The sequence below is a fragment of the Orbicella franksi genome, chromosome 6 (genome assembly GCF_964199315.1).
Source record: "Orbicella franksi chromosome 6, jaOrbFran1.1, whole genome shotgun sequence".
Classification (NCBI taxonomy): Eukaryota; Metazoa; Cnidaria; class Anthozoa; order Scleractinia; family Merulinidae; genus Orbicella; species Orbicella franksi.
In genome coordinates this window covers 20,699,271-20,717,832 of record NC_138150.1, presented here as the reverse complement: position 1 = coordinate 20,717,832, position 18,562 = coordinate 20,699,271, and the positions used below count along the sequence as shown (strand labels likewise).

The 18,562-nt window shown below is 38.3% G+C and overlaps 3 protein-coding genes across 3 annotated transcripts in view; 2 read left to right on the top strand and 1 right to left on the bottom strand.

The window, feature by feature from the left end:
• Positions 1-1,207: 1,207 nt before the first annotated feature.
• Positions 1,208-3,789, bottom strand: LOC145490109 (acid-sensing ion channel 1-like). The gene has a single exon (XM_081469214.1). The coding sequence runs from the start codon at positions 3,603-3,605 to the stop codon at positions 2,631-2,633; it is 975 nt and encodes a 324-aa protein (XP_081325340.1). The 5' UTR covers positions 3,606-3,789; the 3' UTR covers positions 1,208-2,630.
• Positions 3,790-3,869: 80 nt separating this feature from the next.
• Positions 3,870-4,895, top strand: LOC145490110 (uncharacterized). Its single transcript, XM_081469215.1, has one exon. It carries the CDS (start codon positions 4,188-4,190, stop codon positions 4,638-4,640), a length of 453 nt encoding a protein of 150 aa, XP_081325341.1. The 5' UTR covers positions 3,870-4,187; the 3' UTR covers positions 4,641-4,895.
• Positions 4,896-15,285: 10,390 nt separating this feature from the next.
• LOC145490882 (uncharacterized) overlaps positions 15,286-18,562 on the top strand; it is a 58,440-nt gene continuing 55,163 nt past the window's right edge. The window contains exon 1 of the mRNA XM_081470003.1: positions 15,286-18,174. Coding sequence (XP_081326129.1) covers positions 18,167-18,174 — 8 coding nt within the window. The 5' untranslated portion in view covers positions 15,286-18,166. The remainder of the gene's footprint in view (positions 18,175-18,562) is intronic.

Here is an 18,562-nt window from a genome sequence, read left to right as displayed (position 1 = left end):
TTTTTAACATATTGTGATAAAATTTGATATCTAAATCCCCCTTTCCCGTTAACGATATTAATTTTAAATGATAGGAAATGCAAAATCATAGCCTATCACTTACAAAAGACTGGAACGAGGTCAATGTAATCAATAGGCCATTTCCGAGTTGCCTTTTGCCTCTGTCAAAACGAGTCTTCGTGCGAAACTATTCATATGAAAATGAGTTCAGCCTACAGGTTCATTTTCATGCAAATCAAACTCATTTTTATATGAAAGGTTTTGGACAAAGCCTCGTTTTGAAACAGAGGCCCAAGGTAACTCGGAACTGGTCTATTACTGCGGTGCTCAATGCACTCGAAAGCTCTCCGTTAACGATTCAGGAGGGCTAGTTCGAGGCCAACGATGGCCTGGTGACCAGAAGAGGTCCCTAGGGAGTTTTTTGCCTACTACGGACTGCAGGCGTTTAAACTTTATACTGTTTAAGGGGTCGCAATTCGATAATAGAGCGGTTTTTAATTGAGACGAAAAGTAATTGGTTTGGCATTTGCTACATTTATTGGACGATTAGCTTAAAAAACTGGCGCCACTTTTTCATCCAATCAGAATTAAATAAAACCAGAACCACTCCTGACTCACTCGCACTCGTTTTCCCGGGCTTCGCGTCAGCTAAATGTCATTACTTCGAGTTTTGATTGGTTCATTGTATTGTCTATGTCCTTTATGATTGGCTAGAGTGATTACTTTGGCTTTGGTTTTGCGACACTCAATTGAAAACCGCTCTAGAAACGATATTTGCATTAGGTTAGGGGAAAAGAAAGCCCACTAGTAACAATGACTTTTCTTTTTGGTGAAAAATTTACGCCTTTAGTCGCCAATAAAATTACACCAGGGCTGAAGAGCGGTCAATCACTAACGGTCTAAGCATTATTATACCTCATGTTTTCACATATATGACACTCGAACATCATCTTGTTTGGACCTGTCGGTATTCATTATTGTATAAAATAGCTGAGATACTAGGCGTGTTCTCATTGGTCGATAGGTGTGTCTAGATGAGATTATGTAAATACGGTTGTGACGTTTTAGATTCCCCCGAATTACTTGAGAAATGTTTTATAAAAGCAATAGAGTACTTTTCCGTGTTTATACAGCTTCATCCAAAGCACTTGGGAACTGGGAGAATTCTCTGTCTCGAACTCTCCGAATCCCCTTCGTGTTTAGAGAAGGTTATATCGAACGGTTATATTGCTTAATCAGAACTAACCTGGTGATGCAGTAGTGCGGCAGCCACATTGACTTAGGGTGACATTTGTGATGCATTGATAAATGCAGCCGTCTTTGGTGTAAGAACCAATTCCCGTTAGAGTATCCTGTCGGCAGTTCGTTTTGAAAGGTGCCGGGAGTCTATTGTGCTAGAAATGAGTTGAGAGGAATAATATGATGTAATTGTTTCCAGGCAGGCAAGACAAAGTCTGGCCCCAAACTCCACATGGAGAAATGAATGTGATGATGGAGGCAAAGTCTGTATACGAATCAAGTGACCCATCAGACCGGTGCTTAACCCGGCTTCAGGAGCATGAAGCGACTAGGAGTATTTCTACTCCCTCCCGGATGGGATGCTGGTTATCCCCCAGCAACTTCGCCGGTACCCATTTATAAAATTGGGTGGAGAGAGGCACTGTAAGAGTAACGTGTCTTGCTCAAGAACACAGCACAATGTCCCTGGCTAGGGCTTGAGCCAAGATCGCCACTGTGACCCACTATAAATTCGCTCTCGTACACCAGGTCCGCATCACGTGCAAAGAGAATCAAAAAAGCAGAAGAGAGCAAACAAAATATGGCCAAAAATTGTAATGAAATCAAGATAAAAAAATGACGCGCGTGCTTGTGTGATTGAAATGTTTACGTACTGAACTCAATGATAAAAACTGACTTTCCCGGCAGAGGTATATTTTACTGCCTTAAGAGTGTGTCCATGAGAAAACCAGCAGAACCAGGCAGGAGGTGATACAACTCAAATCAACGATTTCGCTCAAACTTTTGTGAGTAAATGAACATGGCCAAAAATTAGGTCAAAATATTTTATAGAGGGACCCCCTCCAAAAATGGCCGCTTGTCATAAATTAATGCATATTTAATTAGCTGTCTTTGATTTAGTATTTCTACAACAAGAAAGGCCATGTGAAAATGAAATCCACTGGATCATGTTCTACTATTATCAGTCTCAAAGCAAAGCTATTCATTTGAACTAGACAATTGGATTTCTATCCGGGGCTCCATCTTAAGTAACGTGCATATTACGTAGTGTTGTGAATAGCCTTTAATTGATGGCAAATATCTTCACTGGGCAACAGCAAATACATATTATTCTAACATGAATAGTGAGAGCATATTACGTAGTAGAACTGATAATAGTAGAACATGATCCAGTGGATTTCATTTTCACATGGCCTTTCTTGTTGTAGAAATACTAAATCAAAGACAGCTAATTAAATATGCATAAATTAGTGACAAGCGGCCATTTTTGGAGGGGGTCCCTCTAACTTGAAGGGAATAAAATATTTTGACCTAATTTTTGGCCATGATCATTTACTCACCAAACCCAAACTTTGCGTCAAGTTTGAACGAAATCGGTGATTTGAAATGTATCACCTCCTGCCTGGTTTTCTCGTGGACACACTCTTAAAACAACTTACCTTTCTTAATTTGACTCCGACCGAAGCGTGAGTACCCGGAACGATGTTAAATCCATTATATTGGTTGACAAAGGTGTCTTGATCGTGCACAATCACTTTCAGTCCACTCGAAAACTGGCTAAGTGTACTCTCCTCCGTTTGAACATCGAGAAAAATGCTGAGCCCAAAGTCAGGACCTTCATATTTTGCACTGCGAGAGAAGCCATTCTGACCAGCGTTAAAGGTGAAACAAATGCCATATTCTGTAAGTTTTGGAACGAAATCTCTATCAGAGCATCTTTTGGTTTGCATGAAAAAGCAAAAAAGAAAAGACGAGCTCATGCTTGCTATGTCATGGCCATATTTTGTGAGAAATTCTTCCTCGTTAAACAGACGATGTGAAGAACGGTTTATAACATTAATTATTTTTTGCCGCTTTGTTCCATTACAGCCTTTAACAAGGGCTGTTCCATACGGCGAATAAGCACATAAGAATGCTTGGCCACAAGTGAGATTTCCACGAACTTTACGTATTTCACTGCATCCACTGATGTTCAATCCCATTTTTACAAAGTTTTCGTCCTCGTCCGCCGTATCTATCTTTGATCTCATGAACCTGTTTAAGTTACAGATTGTCACCGCAGGGAACTTTAAGCCTTCTGAGGGAGTTTCTTGTGAGATTACTGTTTTTATTGGCCTTGAGAAGAACTTATTTAAGCTTAGGGATACAAGATACAAATGGGTCGTAGCAGCCGCCCCAAGAAATATGAACCAAATGCCTCGTCTTAAAATGGAATGACTCTTATCGGCGGCGTATCTAAGTCCGTGAAGGGTAGTGTTGGAGGCAAACTCTTTCCATTTAGTTGGTTTAGGAGACATGCCTGGCTCTGATTTTTCCTCCCAGTGTTCAGCAAAATTGTTGTTCGACGGTTTCACCTGTGTAACCATGGTAACTTAAAAACCATCAAGCTCTAACTTTCACCTGTCAGTAAAGATAGCATTTTTTCTTAGAATAATCGAAGTTAGTGATTCGTACCTTACACGGAAATTCCCAGGCAAAAAAGTATATCTCACTTAAATAGATGCAGGAAAAATTACTATTGCTAATCCTGACTAGAATTATGGATACGATTGAAGAAAACCTTTTGAATAAAATGTAATTCCTCCATATAACCGCGTTGTTCTCTGCAACTAGGTAAAATATTGAAGTAATAGATCAAAAACGAGTGCGAGTTTTTCATCAGGGGTTCCAAACACCGAGAAACAGATGAAAGCACGACGCCGAAGGCGGAGTGCTTTTATTGTTTCGAGGTGTTTGGAACCCCTGATGAAAAACGAAGCACGAGTTTTTGAGCTGGCTTCTCAAAGTAGCATGAGAATTTTTTTCGAAGAATAGGTAATTAGTAGGCGTGCTCAATAGGCTATTGTCTGTTTTTTATTCATATGGTAAATGAAATGAATCTTTTATATGCGGCCATGTGGGCAAGTTTTAAAGGTTGAATTTTTAATAAATTAACATTATGCCGCGTGATGGAGATCGAGTGGAGATCAGAACGTTTTCGAGTTCCAAAAACCTCTTCTCAAGAAAATGTTTTGGTGAATGATGCTGTTCCAGTTTCAACTAAGTATAAAAACAAGTGGGCTGTGAACATTTTTGCCGAATGGCAGAGGTTGAGAGAGGTTAAAGTTCCGGTATTAGATTGTGGCGGTCTCTTCAAGGACTACGATTTACACAATGTTACCGCTGTGAGTGTAGATATTGCTGGAATGGACGCTCTGTCGCTGAACTATTGGTTGTCAAAATTTGTGATGGAGGTAGCTAAAAAGTCCGGTGAAAGATACCCTCCGAAGTCTGTTTATGGTATCATTTGTGCCCTCAAGCGTTATTTGGAGGAGAAAAATGGATCAGAAGCTTTGAATCCTCTGGATGCTAGTGACAAAAGTTACTTGACAACTTTTAGACCGAATTGGTTAGTAATTTAAAATGAACTGTTTCAGGACTTTAATTTTGTGTGTTATTTTTTGAAGGTTTGTCCTTTTCCGACGTTGCTTAGATGCCGAGATGAAGAATGGCGTTCGAGAAGGGCTTCACATTAAGTGTAAGAAAGAGGAAAAGGAGTTTGTGAGCGAGCAAGAAGAAGCAGTATTCTGGCAAAAGAAATTGCTGGGAACTACATCAGCTAAGTCGTTATTGAACACGATCTATTTCTACAACGGAAAAGTTTTTGGGTTGCGGGGGGGAGACCACAGAAATATTGTTGTAAACAACTTTGAAATTGGTCCAAATTTTATTAAGTTTGAAGAAAATGCCTCTAAAACTTATCATGGAGGTCTTTGTGATCTAAAGTATGTGCCGCGAGTGGTCAAGCACGTTTGTCATTCTATTGAGGAAAAGCACGAGCCGTGCCTTGTTGAGATATTCAGATTGTATGTAGGGTTAGTTGAGACTCATGCAAAGGAAGTTACTGCATTTTACTTTAAGCCATCAAAAACTAGGTTCGCATTCGATAAAGCGCCCGTAGGCATCAACAGCTTGAACAAGATTTTGCCTGACATGTGCGACGCGGCAGGCTTTAAACGCAAAACCGCTCACAGTTTGCGCGTTACTTGTGTTTCCTCCCTGTTCAATTCTGGGGTTGAAGAAAAATTGATTCGCGAAAGGTCGGGGCATCGTTCTAATGCATTGTTGCAGTACGAAAAGCCTACAGAAGAAAATGTGTCTAAAGTTTCAAAGATCCTAGGTCCAAGTGTTGTTAGTACAACTACATGTTTTACCACAGAGAAACAGGATCAATCTTTAACGGATGTTGTTTTCCAGAAAGGAAAATTCAAAAACTGTACAATTAATGTAACGATGTCTAAGAAGGAATAATATGTTGCTGTATTGTTGTTGTAAGCAATGATTTAAGCGGGAAAAATGCTGTATTTAGAATTATAATTAAGACTGATTAAAATTCAAGTTTCTTGATCAGTGTCTTGATCAGTTTTTGAACTAATCTACCGTGTGTTGATCGGTATGTTCATTGGGTATCAACATACATGCACCTGACCCAATTGATGCGAGCTGATTGGGTCATCAGCTCATGAATAATTAATGAGTTTGAGAAGGTAAAATGAAAGCCATTTGAATATGAGTCTAGAGCTTTCAAAAGCATTTACCCAAAAGTTTATTCCGGTCTGTCGTTATTGACCGGGGTTAATTAATTAAAAGTTTCACCTGTTTTGGATATCTTTTCTCCTTTTGGGTATAATTCTTCCGACACTGAAAACTGACAGTTTTTGGCGAAAAGTAAACGGTATAGTTGTCCATAATAAATGCCTTGCATTTGAGAGTCATTGCGCGTTGTGAACGCAAAAAACGATCAGTAGCGAAAATTAGACTTTTTGTTGTGTCCTGTGATTAAGATGTCTAAAGAAAATGAAAAAAAAATGAGAGCAAATTCAACTCACCTTCTGAATTGAAGACTTTACTTCAGTATTTGGAATGGGCATCTGGAAGGAACTTGTGAAGACGTCGAGTTGCGTTGTAACGGTAGGAGGTTGCGCTGGCGACACTTTTTTGCTACTTCCAAGAATCACTTAAGAAACTTTTTCAATTTCAACTGAAAACCATTCGGAATTCAAAACACGTAATTCTCCGGTTGGTGGTCTAAACAGCCTTTGTTTGCTACTGAGCATAGAGTACGGTATTTATTCAGTTGCGCAACGTGTCGCTTTGTAACCGTTTTAATCAACCATTAAACCATCAATATATTTTTTCCGGTCACTGAAAACTATCCCTATTCGAAGGGGGCATCTGTAAAGGACTTATCAAGGACATGAGTTGCGTTGTAATGGCAGAAAAGTGCACGATATATTTTAGCAGATACTTATTTGTAATTTTCAAGAATCGGCACTTTTGGAAGAACCTTTTTCAATTTTAATTCTTAAAACAACTCAAAACACGTTTTATTCTCCGGTTGTAGGTCTAAACAAACTTTGTTTGCCACTGGGCATAGAGTACGGTATTTATTCAGTTGCGCAACGTGTGGCTTTGGAACCGTTTTAATCAACCATTAAACCATCAATATATTTTTCCCGTCACTGAAAGCTGTTCGTTGTAGGAAGAAAGTGTGCAGTATAATTGGGCGCAATAAATAAACACACTTTTGAATTGACAAACTTTACTTATTTGAAGGGGGCATCTGTAAAGAACTTATCAAGACCATGAGTTGCGTTGTAATGGCAGAAAACTGCACGATATATTTAGACACTTATTTGTAACTGTCAAGAATCGGTACTTTTAAAAGAACCTTTTGAATTTTAATACTTAAAACTATTTGGAACGCAAACACGTTTGAGAGTGGTTTGATTCTCCGGCTGGTGGTCTAAACAGCCTTTGTTTACCTCTGAGCTGATATTAGAGAATAGCACTGATTCAGCTGCGCAACGTGTGGCTTTTGGAACGATTCTCATTCATATTTATGCCGCGGAATTCCAGAATGTCTGGGTTGTGTAACCCTGTTTGTTGAATGTTAATTACGTAATAAAGTGATGAATTACCACGTGCAATATCTCCTTATTTAGAGATCCGTCTTCTTAGATTCGGGGCATTCGAAAGAGATACGCAAGCCGGTAAGTCTGGAGGGATTTTCTACCCACCCCTCTTCCCCTTCGGCGACGTCTTGATACAGATCCAGTGCTTTGGCATCAAGCCGCTCATTGCCTTCGGCCACAATCTCTTCCCATAACTTAACCACGCCAGACAATGAGCGGCATAATTAATGAATGAAAATGGTACACAATTTTAATCAACCACCAAACAAGACACCGACTTATTATGAAAAAGAAAGCTTAATTATGGTAAATGTCTAATATTATGAAGGACACACACGGTGTAAAACGAAATGCACTTTACTCGAACTCGGCACGATTACAACTGAACTTCAAGCTATAACAGAATACTAAATAGACTAAAGCACCGTGGGAACAAGTCCCTAGAGGCACTTGCTAATGCATATTATAAAAAAATGTCAAAGTAGAAAATTTTCGAGTAATGAGTGTACCAACATAGTACACGAGTGCGACACTTCTATCATATTTTTATTAACTAATGTACAATTTAGTTTAACTATAAAACATTGCGATAATACGGAAAAAGTTAGAACCATTTTGGTTTAAAAACAACGACGACGTTTCGACGTTCGCTTAACGTCATTATCAAGTGAACTGAGTGAATAAAGTGGGTGCAAATTTAAATATAAACTAAGAATTCCTAAGAGACACGAATACAAAGAAAACAATGATGAAAAATTGAGAAAAAAATCTAAAAAGAGCTAAAATATATATATGATAACGATTATTTGCACGCAAAGAGTCACGTAAAAAGTTTGGCACGAATTGAGTCTTTCTGTGTTTTTAACACGGGGCTCAATTCCTTGATGAAAAACATTTCAAAACCCAAACAGTCAAACTTCGATCAACTGAGTGAATAAAATGGGTACAAATTTAAATATAAACTAAGATTTCCTAAGAGACACGAATGCAAAGAAAATAATGATAAAAAATTGATGAAAACTTCTAAAATGTGCTAAAATATATATGATAAAAAATATTTGCACGCAAAGAGTCACGTAAAACGTTTGGCACGAATTGAGTCTTTGTGTTTTTTTAACACAGGGGTCAACTCCTTGATGAAAAGCATTTCAAAAACCAAACAGTCAAACTTCGATCAACTGAGTGAATAAAACGGGTACAAATTTAAATATATACTAATAATTCCTAAGAGAGACGAATGCAAAGAAAACAATGATCGTAAAAAAATTGATGAGAAATTCTAAAAAGTACTAAAATATATATGATAAAAATATTTGCACGCAAATAGTCACGTAAAAAGTTTGGCACGAATTGAGTCTTTCTGTATATTTAACACAGGGCTCAATTCCTTAATGAAAAACATTTCAAAAACCAAACAGTCAAACTTCGATAATGTACACTTTGCCATAACAAATGCAACTTTTGAATCAGAATTATATTTCGTATTTTAACAACTGTTATTTATTATGTGCAGATTACTAAGCTGATTCAATTTACAGTATTGATTACTCTGTGGCCATTTAATTAACGCATTAGCGGGATGATTTTGATCAAAATACGCTGGATCATTTTAACGTTGCTTTTTTATGCAAACTATGATCATTAGCACGTTACACTGTATCAGATATTTGCATTATCCTTGAAATAGTTTATTTAGCTAAAAGCTTGATCGAGTGGCCCGCCATGTCAGGTGCAGAATCTATTCAAAACAATTAAAACTATTTTCAGTTGAGCTGTTGCCACAGTCGTTGTAAGAACATGAAGAACGAAATCGCGAGCCGCTTCTTTTTAACATCGCTCTTCTCAGCAATTTTTCGATAACCAGGTAGCCTTTCTAAATAAAATTACTAGGGCTATGCCAAGGAGGGTGGGTGGCGCGGTGGCCCCGTGATTAGTTCGCTCGACTCCGGAGAGATCGGTCCGGGTTCGAGCCCTGGTCGGGAAGATTGTGTTGTGTTCTTGGCCAAGACACTTTACACTCACAGTGTCTCTCTTCAGCCAGCTGGTGTATAAATGGGTACCGACGAATTTAATGCTAGGGGTAACCCTGCGATGGACTAGCATCTCATCTAGTGGGGAATGGAGATACTCCTGGTCGCTTTATGCTACTGAAACCGGGATAAGCTCCGGCCTGATCAGCCACGCACTCGTATGTAGACATGCCAAGAAGGGTAATCCCTAACTATAGATATGTTCGGACTATATAGGTATGTGCAGTCCCAAAGGGAAGGCATTCTGAGCTCTTTTGGTCTGAAAAGAGAATAGATTTTGACAATATTGGTCGCAAATTAAAGCCAATTTATAAGTAATATAAATTTAAGTTAATGGGAACAACCATGAAAGGGAGGTCAAAGAAGTTATATGACCCATGTATACTACCATAATATACATTTCTGTGACGCAATATCCCGGTAAGACAAACACTTTCTCATTGTGTCGAATGGTCAAATTCACCTTTCGCGTCATTATGGCGCGTTGTTCCCGGGCCAGTCATATTTATGCTTTTCCATTATGTCAATCAAGACCATGCGGTCTTATCTTCATATCTGTAGTTCTTCAAGTTCTCTGACCTCTCAGAGTGTTGTGAACAATTCCCGCCCACCCGAACCCATTTGGCTCTCTTTGAGCATAGTGTTAACAATTAAGTATAGTTTTATCAACTGTTTTGCCACACATAATTATACTGCCATGCACTTGAGCAGCATACTTGCTCGTTGAGACAATGTTATAATTGTTACTGTTAGTGCCACGCCAAGTGCTGTTTTGGACATATGGACCATGCTTGCTCATTGAGCTGTATTACAAATGTTATAACATTAATTTGAAGCTGACATCAGCTTCCTCACGTATTTTGTTCTTTGCTTCTGGTCACATCAGATTATCACCACTGATTTGTTAGCTTAATAGGCTTAGAACTTTCTGATTGTTTGATTTCTTAGAATAAATAAACTATGGGAGGGGATGAAGTGCTCCATATAGGTCGCCCCCCTGCCCCATAGACCTCACATGGCCAGCTATCGTGGCAGAAAGGGTCCCCCAGATAGCCTTGTTACCAAGGAACCAAACCTCTGTTGTTTGTTGTTTTGATTCTTCCCAAAGAGGGGGAGGGGGGGGGGGGGGGCGCTAGGAAGTAGGGACTGGAGACTACAGGGACCCCTAGAAAGGAGAGAGAGGATTATGACCTCTCAGGGCCTGGGGATTAGGACCCCAAAGAGAGGATGAGGACCTCTCTGCAACCTGGTTGTTGTTGCTTAATAATGTTCTTATTGTTTAGGTCCTCTCGTTGCCAACCACCCGAACCGTGTCATCCTGTAAGATTCCTACTGGCAACTCCAGTACTTCATCCCCTACCCCTTTTCTCCCATCAAAAGTTGTTGTTTTCTTCTTTGATTTCATGGGTTGGGAGCATTAACACTACCCGTAATATTTGCAATTGGAAACCAAAAACACTCGACTAAAGGCTGGTGTAATTTGGAGAAAAGTTTCATATGTCACTTGTGTAATATCACTCGTAATCCTAGTTGCACTTCATACAATTATGTAATCATATGAAAGCTCGGGTAATTACACATTTGCACTACTAGTGATGTCTGAAAATTCTTTCAAATTGCACTCACCTTTATGATCGTACAATTTTGAGAGAATTTTCAAATATCACGAGTCGTGCAAATCCTTACTTGCATTGGCAATCATACGATTTTCTATAGTAATTAACCGTCGTTCCAGTGGCAAACTTCTTCTTCTTCCTAAATCTAATTTGTTTAATCTAGCTGTTATTCTGCTCAAAAATTGTTGTGGCTAAGTGTTGAATTACTCACCTACTTAAAGCATAAATTTATTAACCGCGCGGCCATGGGCCGAGCGCGGTTCTAGGTTTACCCGTGGTTTATTTATTTATTTTTTTTTTGTCGGTGACCAGACGCAGACCTCCGCTCGGCCAAACTTTGAGTCACGCAACGTGTGATGTTTTTCCGCCAGAAGCTGTTAAAACATAAATACACGGACAATTTTACGGATATTGTTTTCTTTTTTGTGGGTAAAATATATTTTCTTTTCGCTTTATCAAAGCGTTGGATTTAAAGGGAATAATAAATACGCTGAAAAAAGGTATTACGTCAGCCATGGAATGCGCTGACGTTGCAGCTTTCACTTTCACTACGTGACAAATAAGATCGTGTTTACTTTGCAAGTTTATTTCGGCAGAAGCGACGGTCATTAATTTATTTGTAATTTTGCGAGTATTTCTTGCGGTTTTAGGCAAATGAAGTAAATCCTTTGACTGTTTCATCGCAGCGAGTTCATAGATCGGAAAGAAAATTAAGTATTTGCAAGCCAAGCAAAGAACGTGTCAGAACGTGCAAAGATTACGTCATTGATAGGGAAATAACCACCGTACTAAAGATAGCCGTAGATAACGCAATTCTTGAATTATGTGACTCGTGTGACTTCTTTGCTAACCCTTAACTCAAGGGAAAAAAACAACTAAATTTAATCGTGACTTTAAAGAAAGAAAGCGGTTTGTAATAGTGTTCGTATCTTCATGCCCATACATATCCCGAAGAAAGTTCCAGATTAAGACTATTACGTCATCGGAGATGTCACAACGGCTACGACTGATGGTGCGATAATAGGGTTTGTGTTGATCAAGTGCTGTGATGTCTACAGTAATCAATGAATCATCAAAGATTGCTTTGGAATATGCACTGCGTTGCGACTGTAGTACTAAGAAAACACTTAAATTTTAAAAGCGCGGTTATAAGATCTAACAGATCTTCTTGTTCGCTTTTGTTTTATTAATTATTTATTAGCGGAGCTCCGGCGGAGCCCCATACCCATATAGGGAAGAAAAGGAAACCCATGAATTATGGTTATCATGGCTAGCGGTATTGCTCGTGGGCGCGTACGCACGACAGCGACGACGACGGCGACGACGACGACGACGACGACGACGACGACGACGGAGTCGCGCAAGATGGCGGCCATACTCCAGCTAATAGGTTGACAGAGACATGCACCCTCAGTTGGTAGCGGGTGAATGCCATTTTTCTTGGCGGGATTTTTAAAGAAAAACGATAGCGGAGGTTGATTTAATATTTTTAAGACAGGGTTGCGCTGAAGCAAAAGACAGAAAGCAAGAATTAACAGGCAAAGAAGTAGCGAAGAAGATCGCGAAAAAGACTGAGCGGGCCAGCGCTGGGGAAGGAGGCGAAACAGTACTGAACAATGCCGTGAATTATAGCTAGTCAAGGGCTAGAGAAAGGAGGTGAAATAATACCGAACAATGCCGTGAACCAAAGCTAACGAGGGCTATAGAAAGGAGGCGAAAGTACCCGACAAATTGATTCAGAAGACTGCCGAACTCCCCATGGCCAAGTTCAAAATTCGCGCGAACGTGATGCTGTGCAGCCGTGCAAGAAAATTCAAAAGTCACCTGATTTGGTCAGGTGATGAACAAGAGAAATCAAACGTACCCGAGTGTTTTAGAGAAATTGCAAAACAGTAAACGTAGCGGAAAGAAGTGGTTGATTCGTTGATCTATCGAAAATACAACTTCAGTTTAGTCTTCACAACTTTTGCTGCAAGTTTCTGCCTGGAAGATTTGCACTGGCCGAACGGAATTGCCAACTTGCGGTAAGTGACTTTTGTTGTTGCGTTTGGTATGAAAATTAACAAGTTTCCTCGGCGATATAAGCTTATTTTCAATTGGAATCCATTAAAAGTCTTCCTTATTTGAAGCCATGCTGTAAGAGATTTTAAAAATTGCATCGTTTTAATTTCGCTCGTCTCTAAACAATAACACGTGGGTCGCTTTGGAGGTTGCTGTAAGTGGTAAACAAATTATATTTTCTATCGATTTTCGTCGTCAATTTAAACTTATAACCTCACATCTAAAAATAAGCTTAACCAAAATCGTACTTGTAAACACGGCCGGGCGAGTTTTGAAGTTTTCTCTGATTTAGTTAGCACTGCCGCTTCGTAGACTGCTAAAATTTGTTCTTCTGCTGTTGAAAACTGAACCAAGAAAGGTCTACAAACCATTTTAAGCCGAAGCGAACAGGATTTGCTAAATTTACTTTTGTTCCTATGTGAATATTTGCATATTGTGATTACAAAGTATGGAGATTTCCTCATTTTGTTAGTTCAATTTATTCGGTTTGGCGAAATGCTTTTGTGAATTCCGAGGTTAAATTGGTTGAAGACCGGTGAAGCTACTGCCAATAAAATGATTGCATAGCTAAATTAAGCCGTCGGCAAAAATACAGACTCTCAGTAATGTTCAAATTTAAGCGTGAATAATTTTTAAACTTTAACACCGCAAGCTTAAACGAATTTTCTTTATCCTCTCTTTTATTCGGTCACCGTTCATTGAAAAGGAATTTGCTGTTGATACTCGAGCTCAGATGTAGTGATATGCATCTTGTGTTTATAACGTAGATTTCCTCGTTTTATTTTGTTGTCTGTCCAATTAGTTCGGTTTGGTGAAATGCTTATATAGTCCAAAATGTCGAGTAGACGATTATGCATGGCAATCCTGTCTGCAAATAAAGCTCTGCTTTGATTTTGATTGGCTATTTCATGTTATTTGTGCCATTGCTTTTGGTTGGAGGTACATCGACCGTATTTTGTTAATAAGAGGTTATTCCCCAATGCAGTATTTACACTTAATATGGAAATGTTCCAAAAAAGTGAGATAGTACTAATTAACTCGGTAAATTGAACAGTGTAATAGAAGTTCTTGCCCTGACCATTTCTCAGTAATAAGAATAACTTTTACATACATATATACACAATTTAGTTGGAGAGAGTGCTCTCCTATCTCCACTCTCTCTCTCTTTGCTCTCTTCTTCACACTAATTTTTTATTTACTAACTTATTAAATGAATGTCACTGACTGTTTTCTTTGTTGTGCATGCATACTTTTTTGGTGGTCGAAGAAAGTTTCAGTTTCTTCCTGGCTGTGCAGTTTCCTTTCTCCTGTCCTGTACAAATTTGTTTGTGATATAACCTCGTGAATTCTCTATTCTCCTTAAATTTTATCTCATCAGGTTGATAGAATGCATTCTCAGAGTGTTCCATCATTGTCTTCAGTCGCTACAATTTTCCGGAAAAAAGCAATAGTTTTCTTAATTTCCTTTTACTTTGTGTTAGGACTTTTTAGCATGCCTGTAATTGGCCCATGGGCATTACGGGAGAATAATTTTCAAGTAAAGAATTACATTCATTTTAGTGTTGAGTATTTTAAATTGTTATGAATTAGGCATTTTTTTTATATATATATATATATATTTTTTATTTTAGTCGCACACAATGTTTTATGATTTTACTGAGGTATACCATGTAAATGTAAATAATGCACTGGAATTGGCCAATCAGAGTGTGCATTATATCGGCTTTAAACACAAACCACATATTATAAATGACTCATATGTAAATGATATTTTTATTACGGAGAACTGGACAGGGCAAGAACTTCTCCTTCTTTTGTGAATTTATATATTAATTCCTCTCAGTGCTGTCAAAATGTCTCAGGAACCTTCATTTCTGATAATCTATTATTTTCCACCATACCTACAGCACAGAAGCTCAGCAAATCCTAACTGATAACTAACATGTGTGTATCTCTAGCCAGCTTTGCTGTGTGCTACATGTAAATTCTGTTATCCTGCCTTAACTGCTAGGAAAAATTTTGGCAGAGCTGTTTCAACAGTTTCACTTAAATTGATTTCCAGTCACAGTGCTACATGTAGCAGTGTTATTGAGTATGAACTTTATGGAGGATTTTAAATTTTTATTTTTTTATGATTACAGACGACAACAAAATGTACATGTGTATACATAACCCAATGTTGGTGTTGGTTACAAACCGTAGTTCATAATAGTCATCCTATTACAGGTAAGGAGGAAAAGTTCAGAGAGTTTAGAACATTTCTTCCCCCAGCACACCTTCTGTCTATGGGTGCAATAATTGAGAGGTTATATATATGTACGAAGAGTAATGTAAAGTTACTGTATAAACTTAGCATTAAAATCTGACATTTGAACGCCTCCTTTGCTAAAATTAATCATGATTTAATTGTTATCACTCCCTGTGAATTCATAGAGATTCCAGAGGCAAATTATAACCTAATGTGGAAGTCCTGTCTTCAAGTGAGGGAAAATGACACAAAAGAGTTACAATGAAAGTAAAGAGAATTGTGAATGTTGATATGGTGTACATTATACATCATGTAAAGGTATTTGGTGAGTGCCAAAGGCATAACATTTCATGTATTGCTTTTTCAGGACAAATTATATAACAGTGAATTTTAAAAGGTGTGATCAGAAAAATAATGAGTACATTGTCCAGGCAGCATCAGTTTATGGACGGCATATGCAGACAGTAAGAGGAACTGTAAGCACTACCATGTAAGTTAGTTTTATGCTTATGACTTCTTGTTCTTGAATTTTGTGTCATTTCATCACAAGAATAGGTAACGAAAGATGCAATAGTTGTTGCAATATATTTTTGAAGGAAAACTTATAAGTCTGCCTATGCTGGATAACAGCCATGTGTAAACTGAATGTGAAGCAAACAATATGTTAAATATGGGGCAACCCTAAAACCCAGAAACCGGAATCCAGAAACTGGAAACCGGAATCCGCAAATCAAAGAAAATAAGTTCTTCAAATACGTGAAAATTGTTTTGCTTAGCTTTTCGACTGTAAAAAGTAAGCTGCCAAGTAAAAAGGACCTCAAACTTAACCTTTTTTGAAACAAAAATTCCCCGTCTGTTGAAATTGTGTAACCGTTATTTTTAGTGAGGGCTATGATTATGAGAATCTCAGTAAAGTGCATCTTAATTTTATTCCAAGCACCTCGAGAGTGTCTAAAATAAGCTTGCTGGTAATTGCCATTTTGTTTAATAAGTGATCTTCAATTTACCAGAAGTATAAATTTATCCTTCATGTCCAGTACTTACTGAACAAGATAGAAAATGTCATAGAGAACAGGATATCCATCAGTGGCAGCCCCCTGTACATTGACGGTCACGCCCCCCAATTTCGAAGTCCAAGGGCTAACCCGTCTGGTCTAAATATGAAATTTGATTTTTCCAACAGATACGAGACCAATTCCAGATTAACACAATTTCCACACTGATACTGTGACAAATCAGCATTTCATATTCTTGGCGGCCATCATATTAAAACAATTTGTAGAAATATTGCACACTTACTTCCGTCTGCTTCTCACTTGCTGACAGATCAGACCACATGCTGTTCAAAGATGCTAAAAGACTGCCAGAAACTCACTGCAATAGCCTATAATAGCTGGTTGTTAATGTGCTGCTCACCAGTCTTCTCAGAGCAATTTGATCTAGACAAGAACCGGCCTCTCACCAGGGCCAGCTTGAACAAAAGATGGGTAACTTAGCCTATGAGCAGGCTCTCGTGTTTGGGCTGGGGGTGTGAGTGGCAAAGCCGCATGAAGGCTCTTGGTGACATGCCAGTGCAGGAAAACACTAGACACCTATTTAGCCTGCTCAGACAATAGAGACAGATACTAGAGCCTGCTCGCAGGCTATGAGTAACTCTATCCACCCAAAAAATCAGTAATCCTGACTGGATAGTGATGTACCCAATGAATAGCTTTATGCAGCTTTTGAACAACGGGGCCAGATATATAGCTAAGGGTTGTTCAGAACTAGTCAATAATTTTTTAGCAATTACAGTCTGTGGCTGAAGTAAAGCCAAGAAAATAAATAACAACAAAATGATTTTTGCTCATATTTATTTATTAGACATTGCTGAAGTGAATTATTTCTATCATCATTCATAATATCTGGATTCCAGATTCCAGTTTTTGGTTCCGGATTCTGGATTCCAGATTCTGGATTCCGGATTTCGGTTTCCAAATTCAGTGTTTTAGGGTTGACCCAGATGATGTATGTGCATATGTTAATCTTGAATAATCTGAAATTTCAGAGAGTTTAAAAATAGCATATCATATCTGTGATGGTTCTGAGGTGGAGGGCTGTTACATGTACATGTAAATGTCTCATGCACGATTTTTCACTCGTTATGATTCAGGTGCAAATAGTTTCTGTATCTGTTGATGTGCAACAATCTACACCAATATTTCAAGCTAATAATGTACAGTGTATATTAATGAACCAAATTATGCTGTTTGTTTTTAGTTGGCCAGTGCTACTACATGGTAATGTGATGTTGAAGTGTACAAATTTACAAACATGCCCAGTGTCAACTTGTCAAATACATGTATATGAACTGGCCAGACAGTGTAGATTACAAAATTCTGATGTTTCTTAAGCATTATTTTGTAATTAATGATTTCTCAGACATTGTTTTCTTCAAGAAAAGATTCATACCCCACATGGAGGTTTTTTCTCTAATAGAGCTCTTGATTCCTGATACTTTAATTTGGAATTTCTAAAGACTGGCCGTGAATGGGTGTTGGGTGTGAATATCTTCTGGAACTGCACATTCATTCATTGAGTAAGCAAGAACATCAGTATTTATCCTGACAAACTCTGATTTTCTTCTGGAAGCTGAACTCATATACAGTTGTACAGTTATATGTACAACCAAACAGCCTGGATGACCCTGTGATTGGGACTGTGCACATTGTTGTAACCCTCAATGTTCCAGTTTCTTGTTTGAAGCAAATTGCATTTGCTCTCGAAAGCAAGTGGCGAAGTTCATAACAGTTATGTAAGTTTGCTTTGTATCTCAGGGCAAAGCCTGCTGCAGTGAAAGTTGGAGTACCAACCCCTAGCATTTGATTCACTATATTAACTAACACTCAGTAAACAGCTTACAATGAAGTACACTGTATATCAAAGAAAGGAATTACATGCCTGTTCCTGTCAGTCAATATATGAACAGGTTACAGATGGGGAGCCTGTATTAAAACATCAAAGATTTTCAAAGCGACCATGGCCTGGTGAGATATTTCTGAGGTAATATAAATTTAAGGTCCTTATGATTGCTTATAGACATTGATTTTTATTGTAAACAATATCTTACTGAGTGTATTTTTCTTGTGTGCTAATTGTTGAAGAACACAGCGGTCACTGTTATGACAGAGATATTAATTTGTGAAAAGTTCTATAAACAAATGCATCTGGGAACAAATTTATTTATCACGGATGCAGCTTCTGAGAGATCCCCAATATTAATGGAACATACACTGTTCATACAGTACATGTAAAAGAGTTCAGTAATTCATTACTTATGATTGTAATGCTTTGTTTGGTTTCTCTGTATTTACAGACAACTTGATGGGATTATAAATTCTGCACCAAGTTCATTGAATAAACTGACTTGGAGGT

Coding starts and splice junctions, on each gene's coding strand:
- LOC145490109 (XM_081469214.1), bottom strand. CDS start 3,605: ATGGTTACACAGGTGAAACCGTCGAACAACAATTTTGCTGAACACTGG.
- LOC145490110 (XM_081469215.1), top strand. CDS start 4,188: ATGGAGATCGAGTGGAGATCAGAACGTTTTCGAGTTCCAAAAACCTCT.